At 37.4% G+C, this 10927-nt stretch overlaps 1 protein-coding gene across 1 annotated transcript; it reads left to right on the plus strand.

Annotated features, from left to right (window-relative positions):
• The first annotated feature begins 5345 nt into the window (after positions 1–5345).
• Positions 5346–6293, plus strand: LOC133814336 (uncharacterized). The gene has a single exon (XM_062247308.1). The coding sequence runs from the start codon at positions 5346–5348 to the stop codon at positions 6291–6293; it is 948 nt and encodes a 315-aa protein (XP_062103292.1).
• Positions 6294–10927: the final 4634 nt, after the last annotated feature.

A 10927-nucleotide genomic window follows, 5' to 3' on the forward strand; every position in this document is an offset into this window, starting at 1 on the left:
TTGCTAAGGAGGCTACCCGGGTTCGGGCTCAGCACAAGGAAACTTTGTCTAGGAAATATGTCGAACATAAGAGGTTGGTGGACAAGCTGGAGGTAGACCTATCTCATGTCCGTGGCTCAAAGGCTATGACTAAAGCCCTTCTGGAGGCGGCTGAGGCCCAACTTTGCCAGGAGCAGGAAAAGGTGGCAAACCTTGGGTCCCGGAACCAAGCTTTGGAGGGCATGGTCCAGCTGGAGATGAAGTGGAGCGAGGAGGCTCTCTAGGAGAAGGAACAGGCTGACGAGATGTTGGCAATCACTTTTGATGAGGCCATCTACATGGCCTAGCTCCAGGACAAGAACATGAATATCCTCCTCTATCCGAATCTGGCTGCAAAGAGGGTTGAATTCGAAACCAAAGAGAAAGTCGATGCGGCACTCCTAGCTGGGATCAATAAGATGAGAATGTTCCAGATGCCCCGGATCAAAATGAAGCTCAGGCCTAAGCCTTTATATTTTGATTAGGGCTCCCTTTCTCCTTTTTGCTTTTTGTACCCGTACTATCTTTATGGATGTCAATGCATCCAAGACAATTATTTAATTATCTGTATTATTATTATACTAATTTTTCTCTGCATAATGGTTCCCACATTATATTCGTTTATTTTTTCTTCCAAATTCACTAACTGTTTTATCACTTTGCATGAATCTAGGTTGAATATTGAGTCCTGGTTCCAATGGCCAGGACCATTAGGGGAAATAATGTAGAAGGTATTTAACCTATCCTGAGACCCACATTCAAGTCTTGACGGCCTGGACCGTTTTGGACTTAACCAATATAACTTAACTGATTTATCCCGACTTTATTGTTCAAGTTCCAATGGCCTGGACCGTTATGGATTTTTTAGATATGACTTAACTAATTAACTCATTCCGAACTCGAGGTTTAGGTTCCAATAGCCTGGACTGTTAAGGAGTTAATAACTATTGTCTTATTTGTTTGTCCTGACTCTGGTGTTCAGGTTCCAATGGTCTGGACCATCAGAGATTAGTTTATTAGCTTATTTTGAACCTGAGGTTCAGGTTCCAACAGCCTTGGCCTGGGCTGTTTATAACCAATTTAAACCTAAGATTCATGTTTCAATGGTTATGGGCCATTGTAAGGAAAACATGAATATGGATTTGGTTATCCGGGACCATGTTAGGTCTGGACAAATTTTTAGGAGTTGGGTTTTGATCCCTCGAACCATATAGGTCTGGGTAAGGATTGTGCTTTGAGCCTTGCATCCTTTTGTATTGGGAGTTGGGTTTCGAACCTCCCATACAATGTGGGTCCGGGCTAGGACTGGGCTTTGAGCCTTGCATCCTATTGGGTTTTGAACCCTCAGTCTATATGAATCCAGATCTGGACTAAGCCCCGAGCTTTGCATCCTTTTGTGTTTTTAATCCTAGACTTGTATAGATGACCTTACCCCCCCCCCCCCCAAGTGACCAAAGATTGTAGTCTTAGGTCACTTGTTTGTGTAAAAATTGAAGACGGACGCGAGCTTTTTCTTTCCTTATTGTTAGGAACGAGTTTCCTAATATGCAGCGGAATGGTGGTGGGTTGGCCCAATGTACAACAAAAATTTTGTAACATATTTAAACTACCTTTAAATATGCGGATCCATTAATATACATACATTAATCATAAGCAAGAAAATAATAGAAAACATACCTCTTAATGCCTATCAAGTGTCCTTGATATCTTTTCGTAATTTGAATGAACTTCCTATCCAAGCTGCTCCCAGGTACTCACACCAAGATCTTCCACAACGTTTCCTAAACTCAAGAAGTGTGTGGGCACTTAGAGAATAAAGGATGGTTAATTTCTGATTCTACTTGATGTACTCAACACATGAGATCAAAATAATAGGCCTGAGATTGATTCTGTATCTTTATCAGGGAGAGATAGAAAAGTATCGTTCTTTTCTTTTAGAGTGAATGACAGAGTATATCTTAATTTCTGATAAGTCTAACTTAAATAGAAAATATTTAAATTTAAAAAATTAATCTGTAACCAGTTTACAATTTATCTTTTAATTAATTAATTATCTCATTAATGAAAATATCCAAAAACTAACTTTTGAATTTTCCATTAATTAATTAAATAAAATTATAAAATCTATCCCTGAAAATATGTGCAGTACATGCCACACACAATCCATGGACTGTGTGTGGTCATGTAGTATCCTATATTTTAGGGATATTAGATTTTTACATAATTATTTATTCAAACTACCTTGTCAGATAAAAATCTAACAACCTGATAATTAATTCAAATTTGAATTAATTATCTTTTTAACTAATTATCAAATGTAATTAATTATTTAAATAAATATCAATCTTTTAAATTCAAATCTAATTTGAACTTATTAGATTATTATCTCCCACTCAAATAAAGATATTTAATTAATTCTACCAATTAATTAAAACCAATTTAATTTAAATTAAATAATAATTTCGAAATTAAATATTCAATTTATTATAATTTTGAAAATTATAATTAATTAATTATTTAATATAATTTCAAAAATAAATTTAATTATTTGATATAATTTCAAAAATTACATAATAATTAAATATTAATTAATTTTGTTGATTACAACTAATTTGTAATTAATTAATTAATTAATTACTATTATCACATAATTGCATATTTGGCCCAAAGAACAAATTTCTTCTTAAATATGTCTTTCAACCATTTTTCCCTTTATATCAACTCTTGCCTTGAATATGTTGACAGAGTCGATGTGGGAACCTATGGACCTATAATTCCAATCTCCAATAAATTTGAGATTATTAATTAAAGAATAAATAGCATTTTTGCCCCCCGAACCATGACATATGTATGAAAGTGCCCCCCGAATGATTCGCGATGTTTTAAATTCCCCCCGAACTTTTAACGTTAGTAATTTATGGGCATTCCGTTAGTTTTTTTACAATTTATGATGATGTGTCATAACACATAAGATAGGCTGCATGATATGGCAATATATGGGCTGATGTGGTAATATAGAGGATTATTTTTCATTACACGTCATTACTGCCATTGAAACTACCATGAGAACAATGAATGAAGGCAGTAAGACTAAGGGTTTTCATGGATCGATCTGGTTAGTTTGGGGGCAATTTTAGGGCTTTTTTTTTTTGAAACGTAGTTACAAGAGTGAAGAAAACCGAATCCGAAAGAGTAATCTGAAGCCGAAGGATTGAATCTAAAGTTGAAGGATTGATCTTAAGCCTCTGTCGACGGTGATGGGGAAGAAGAAAACCAGAGCATTAAGAAAAAAGAAAGGACACCCAAAGGAGTGTAGGAATGAGAACGAGATTCCCTTTTACGGTGAGTATTTAATGTTTACTTTTTATTCTCTTTGATTTTGATTTTGTATTGGGTCAGTCCAAAAAACTCCCTTTTGATTTTGTATTGGGGTGTGCATGGGGTTTGTTGTGTATTGGAGCATTAAGAAAAAAACTCCAAAAAAATGAGGTTTTTTTGGTTGTACAAAATGGGTTTGGTCAAAGGAATCTTATATAGTGTTTTTGGAGTTTTCCGTAGTGGTTTGTTAGGTTGATTGGGGTGTGTGGGGTGCGTGGGGTCTGTTGTGTATTGGTGTGTGTGTGTGTGTAATGCTTGATAACAAGTACTAAAAGCAGGTTTGAAAGCATATTTTGGGACCACCCAAACTTTAGTTATTCAGTAATTGTCACATTAAATGTTTTTTTTTTATCTAAAATTGTCACATTAAATGTTGTTGTATTTTGCAGACCCAAATTCAGGAATCTTCACTCTAAAGGTGTGTCACAGTGGACAACTCAAGCATGTAGGTAACATTCCAACCTACCTTGGTGGGGTTACTAATTTAATACATTTCCAAGATGTAGATAACATGAGCATGTTTGAGCTATATGGGATTGCTAGAGATTTAGGTCTCACAAATCCAGAGGAGATTGCTTTTTATTTTAAGTGGGAAGGTAGTGTGTTAATGGAATGTGTAACTAGTGATGTAGTTTTACTTGAGAAGATTGGGGATTGTGTGAAGAGATGCAATGTTGTGGAATGTTTTTTTTGTCAACAAGAAGTGACTGAAACTCAAGCTTTAGTAGTAACTGGTGTGAATGAGGATGTTGAAATTGATTTAGGTGCTCAAAATGATGCTAGAAATGGGGTGAATGATGATGTTGAAACTGTTTTAGGTGCTGAAAATGATACTCGGGTTAATGTGAATGGAGATGTTGTAATAGATTTAGGTGAGGAAATAACAACACAATCTGATGGGGCTATATTGAATGAAGATGCATGTGGGAGTAAGCCTGGTTTGGATGGGCTTGGTTTGGGAGATGTAAGTGGGCCTGGTTTGGATGAGGATGTCACTGAATCTAGGCCTGTTTTGGATGATGATAAGACTGAACATGGGCTTGTTTTGGATGAGGATGTGACCAAATCTGGGCCTGTTTTGGATGAGCAAAATGCAACTGAAAATGAACACTCAAGTGAAGACAACGATTATGATGTAGATCCAGAGTATGCACAAAGTGAAGATGACTTAGATGTCGGGGAGGTAGCTGAAAACCACTTGAAAGGATTAGGGAAAAAGCCTACAGACATTGACATAGGAGATGTGGGTATACAAGATTCTGATAGTGACTTTGTTCCACAAGATAGTTCAAGTGAGGATGAAGATGAGAATGATGAGGAGATTGAGGGGATCCAAAAACCAAACAAAATGTACTATAAAAACCAAGCTACCCGAGCTTCCTCAGTTTAGGGCTTCAATTGACATGGAAAAACCAGTGTTCAAGCTCGGGTTGTCATTTCCAAATGGGGCAGTTTTTAAGCAAGCAATTAAGGAGTATGCAATCCAAAATGGAAAGGACATTTTTTTTAAGAAGAATGACCCTCATAGGATTAGGGCTCAATGTAAAGGTGTTGCCTGTTCATGGGTTTGTTTTGCAGCGAAGATTGATGACACCACCACATTTGTCATCAAAACTTATGATGATGAACACAAATGTGCTAGAAAGAATACAAATAGATTTACAACTTCTAGATGGTTGAGTCGGAAGTACATGAATGAGTTCAAGATGAATGACAAGTGGGGAATCTCTTCTTTCATGCACAAGGTTAGTAAGGACAATGTCATTGAGATTACACGGGACAAAGCTTATAGAGCTCGGCTGATGGAAACTAGAGCAATTTAAGGGAGCTATGAAGAGCGGTATGCTTCTCTTTGGGATTATGCAGAGGAGATTAAGTGGACCAATAAAGGTTAAACTATTGAGTTTTTGACATAAGTTGGTGAGAATGGTAAGCCACGTTTCAAGAGAATGTATATTTGCTATGCTGGATTAAAAGTAGGTTTCAATGAGGGTTGTAGACCTTTAATTGGGTTGGATGGCTGCCACATTAAAGGTGTACATCCAGGACAACTTTTAACAACAGTTGGAATAGATGGGAATAACCAAATGTATCCTATAGCATTTGCTGTTGTTGAGAAAGAAAATAAGGATTCATGGAGCTGGTTTCTGGACCTATTGAAGGTAGACTTCAAAATTGAAAACTCAAACCATTTGAGCTTTATTACAGACAAGCAAAAACGTTTAGAGCAAGCCTTGAAGGGTTTGTGGGATGAGGGTGTACCTGAGGCCGAGCACAGGCATTGTGCAAGGCATCTAGAGAAGAATTTCAACAAAGTTTTCAGGGATAAAACCTTGAAAGACCTTTTATGGAAAGTTGCAAGAGAGGTAACTATTAGGAGATTCGAAGCTGTGATGTTGGAGATCAAATCAATTGATGAGGAAGCATACAACTGGTTATTGGATGCAGGTCCACATCACTGGAGTAGATCACACTTTAGAACTCAACCTAAGTGTGATATACTTGTAAATAACATGTGTGAGGGATTCAATGGTACAAAGTCAATATTGGCAGCCAGAGATAGACCAATATTGTCGATGTTGGAGCGTATTAGGATGTACATGATGCAAAGGCTCACTAAAAATAGGCATTCAGTTATAATGTGGGAGTCTAACATTGCACGAAGGGTCGCAACTGTTCTTGAAAAGAACAAGGTAGAAGCTGGAAGTCACATTCCCACCAAAGGGAGTGAATTTATGTACCAGGTGATGAACATGTACGGGGGCATGTACTCTGTCGATTTGGAAAATTGGGTCTGCTCTTGTAGAAGATGGGAACTCACTGGTATTCCATGTAGCCATGCTGTTGCTGCTATTTGGCATAAAAGAGAGGATCCAGTGACATATGTCTCGAAATAGTATACCAAGGAATACTACATGAAGGCATACTCTCAGCAAATTTTTCCAATTAGGAATCAAGATGAGTGGCCTAGAAGTGGCAAGGTTGGAATGATTAAGCCAATTGGGAAGACTCAACCTGGTAGGCCTAAGAAAAGCAGAAGAGTTAAACTTGATGAGTTGGCTCCACCAACAGCCAAGAAATTGAAACGAAGATATGTGAGAATGAGATGTTCTGGCTGTGGTGCAATAGGCCACAACTTCAGAACTTGTGCTAGAAACAACCTCAATTCGGTAAGTTACTATTGTATTATTTGCATCTGGTTTGAAGGATAATGTTTGCTTGTTTTTTGATTGATAAAAAAGATTTGTTTTGGTAGGGAAAAGACAACCCCCCAGCTGATCCTGGTACTTATGCTAGAAATAGCAGTCAGCCAGAAAATGCTTCAGTGAGTTCAGCAACAAATGTAAGTTCTCTACAAGGAATAATGCCACCACCTCAGGTATCTCCTAACAACTTCAAATAATGCTCACTGATTTTTGTTATCTGGTTTTTATCATTTAAGCTACCTGATTTGTCTATCTTATTTTGTAGCAAGTTCCATTCAACCCACCTCGGTAAGGTAGCAACACAGTTGCAACAAGGACCAAACATATTTAGTCAAGGCGGTATCTGATTTTTTGATTGACAAGCAGTGTATTGGATAAGTTTGGAGCTGAAAGATTGCTATGTCTGCTTTTGTCTCTGTTTTTTTATTAGTCCCATGCTCACTGAATACCATTTCAATGTATTTGAGCAAGGTTGTAAATTTGTTTTAGGATCACTAATGTACTTGAGAAAGGTTGTAAATCACCAATGTACTTGAGCAAGGTTGTATATTTGATTTAGGATCACGCTTTGTACACCAGATACTAGTTTACTGAATGAAAATGTTGGCTCACTTTTTATATTATTTTTCTGGTTGTATCATGCTATTGGAAACCTTTTTTCAATCAAATTTCATTACAATTAAGCAACTATATATGCTACTAGATATCTCATAATCAATAAAAATACATCACAAATATATATGCTGCCAAATATATAAGATCCAATAAAATACATATACCATAAATGATGTTTTTCTTCATTTTCAACACAGTTACATTTTTTCAATTAAAGCAACAACACAACAATTACATTTCACCATAATGCCAAGTACAAAACAAAAGATAAAAGTACAACAAAAATACAGAGACTAGTTTTGACATCCTCCATCAACATCAAAATTTTTCCAACTTGTTCATCTCTTTTCTCAACCAAAATTTGTTGTTGCAAAAGATTGCCTTTGATCTCCTCTACTCTTTTAAACAACCCATTATCACAATTATGTCTTTCACCACTAGGAGGGTCTATCCAATGAATAAAGCCACAACCATCTCTCTCATTTCTCTGTAAATAAAATACAAAGTTAGAGAAGTTTAAGCCAATCATAATCAAGAAAAATAATTGAAACAACAAACCTTGTATCTTGGGCAGCCATAGAACCTTCTCCTCGAATTGTATACAGTCCACGTTATGCCTAGTATGGCCTCACATACACAACGACAAAGAGGGGGACTCCCTTGAACTTCTCCATACCTTTTTCTCCTAGAATATGCCATTTATGATGCTTGATGAACACAAGTGCAGAAAGGATAATTAAACCTAGGGTTTGAAGAGAAGAAAATCATGAAGAAGAGGGAAGAGGAAAGAAAATAATGGTAGGCTTAGGTGTATTGATTTTACTTTCAATTTTTCAACCACTATACACGTATTATGCCACATCACTGAGTAAACGGCATAACTGAACGGAATGCAATGGAATGCCCATAAATTACTAACGTTAAAAGTTCGGGGGGAATTTAAAACATCGCGAATCATTCGGAGGGAACTTTCATACAGAGGTCATAGTTTGGGGGGCAAAAATGCTATTTATTCTTAATTTATTAATCTCATGATTACTCCACTATAAATATGAGATTGCACTCTTGTAATTATAGACATTTCATTTACTGAGTACTTTATAAAATAGAGTTTCCATTGATATAATCATTACATACAAATTAACCCTCTAATAATGGTTCATAATTAGTCGGGAATAAAATTACCGTTTTATCCTTTTAATTATATCTTGTTTCCTTAAGTACCATTGACTTTACTAGTGAATGTTAATTCATAACTAAATTATGAATTTGAGCTCAATAACCTTTCAGTGCCAAAATTCAACCCTTAAGAGAACCATTATTCAATCTCTTATGAGAAGGTATATATTTCATATCTGTATACTATGTCCCCAGCCATTTACATTAATGAGTTCCCAAAACAAAAGTTTCTAGCCTGATCATTCTAACAAACCCTAACGAGTGAATCAAAGAACTCATATAACATAAACAGGAGTTCATAGTAACTTTAGGATTAAGATTTATTTGTATATGATCATCAATTGATATATTTAATTAATACTTCAAAATAGTATTTAACTAAGTATTAATAAACATATCTGGTCCAGTTCTATATATTCTCTAATATATAAAGTACCTCCACTAAAGTGTCATACTACACTAGTGATCCAGATCTAGATCACATGTATTCATAATACTAGTGGACCGTACTTGCAGTAATTAATCTAAAGATTCCTTAACTTTATTTTACTACGAACTTTTCAAGTTCATATCTCAAACATAATCCTTCCGTACCAATACGTGTTTTAGATCACATATATGAACTTAGGAATTTTTTTGATATTTACATAATATTATCACATAATAATATAGTCCATAAAATATATGCATAACAAATTCAATTTATTTATTTATTTATTTCTTAAGACAATGTCTACTACGTATGCTTTCAGGGCACAATTCCCAACACTTACAACATTTCTTATGGCATTTTGTATACACCATTAAAAAAGAAATCACCCTATGGCGTACATTGCTAGAAATAAAAAATGTTAGAAAGAAACAAAATTAGATCCTCCTGACTACTGATAGTACCGGCAGAGGTGTTCTGCGTTCCAGGCCCTCAGGACCTCCGTTCTATCTAGTCGCCTTAAGCGATACGTTCCCGGACATACTTCATTTTGGATTTCATAGGGTCCTTCGAAGTTTGGTCCCAGAACCCCCACTCCTGGATCTTGAGATCCAGGGAAGACTCTTCTAAGGACTAGATTGCCAGTTTTGAACCTCCGGCTCTTAACTTTAGAGGTAAAATGTCTGCCGATCTTTCCCTAATACATCTTCAGTTGCACCTGTGATTCCTCTCGGATCTCTTCGATGAGATCTAGGGATTCTTGGATTAAGGTGTGGTTTCGGACGGGATCGTATGTGCCCCATCTGTGAGACGGGGCCGCCATTTCTACTGGGATGATTGCTTCACATCCGTATAGGGAGTATGTACAGTTGGCGTTCTTTTTGTGGTTCGATAAGCCCATAGAACGCAGGGCATCTATTCCGGCCACTTGTTCTTGCAAGCTTGTAGCTTTTTCTTTAATGTTCCCTTCAAAATCTTGTTCACGGCCTCTGGTTGCCCGTTTTCTTGAGGCCTTGCGACCGCAAAGAAGCTTTTGATGATGCCATGTCTTTCACAAAAATTAGTGAAGTGGATGCTATCAAATTGTTTCCTGTTGTCAAACATGATTTTGTGAGGAAGGCCATATCGGCACACAATGTTGTTGATGACGAAGTTAAGGGCCTTTTTGGAGGTGATGGTGCTCATTAGCTCTGCCTCGACCCACTTGATGTAATAGTCAACGACTAGAATGGTGTATTTTACTCCACCCCTCTCGGTTGGGAGGGATCCTACTAAATCGATTCCCCGAATTGCAAAAGGCTAGGGACTGGTCATCAGGGTTATCTCCATTGGAGGGGCTTCCAGGATCTTCGCGTACCTTTGGCACTATTCACATTTGCGAACTTAATCAACAAGTCATTCTTCATCGTTGGCCAGAAATATCCTTGCCTTAGGATTTTCTTGGACAAGTTGAGTCCAGCTGTGTGATCTCCGCAAAATCCTTCGTGCACTTTGTGCATGATTGCACTCATCTCTATCTCAGATATGCATCGAAGATAGGGCATGGACAACCCCCTGCGATAGATTTTTCCATCCATCATGACGTATCTGGGAGCCTGGTACTGAAGTTTCTTGCCGGCAGCCCTATCTGCGGGCAATTCCCCAGTGGTTAGGTGTTGGATGAGAGGGCTCATCCATGACGTAGAGTAATCGATGGTGTTGATGATTGCAGGGGTTTGAATACTAGGCGCAGGTATATGGTCGATCAGGACCACTCCGAAGAGTTCCGCTTCAACATTTTGAGGCCAATTTTGCCAATGTGTCTGCAAACACAATCTGATCCCTGGGGATTTGGGGGATATTTCTTATAAGATTGGAGTAACTCTCGGGTTCGTGCCACGTAGGCGGCCATCTTCTCCCCCTTTGTTTGGTACTCCCATGAAATCTACCTAACCACCAGTTGGGAGTCGCTGTGGACTTCAATATTTGCTGCCCCTACCTCCCAGGCCAAGCGTAATCCAGCCAGCATGGTCTCGTGCTAAGCCTCGTTGTTTGATGCTTCGAACTGGAAGCGTAGGGAGTTTTGCAATTGGTGACCTTGCGAGGATATCAAGATGATTTC

This window comes from Humulus lupulus, chromosome 2 (assembly GCF_963169125.1).
Source record: "Humulus lupulus chromosome 2, drHumLupu1.1, whole genome shotgun sequence".
Taxonomy (NCBI): domain Eukaryota; kingdom Viridiplantae; phylum Streptophyta; class Magnoliopsida; order Rosales; family Cannabaceae; genus Humulus; species Humulus lupulus.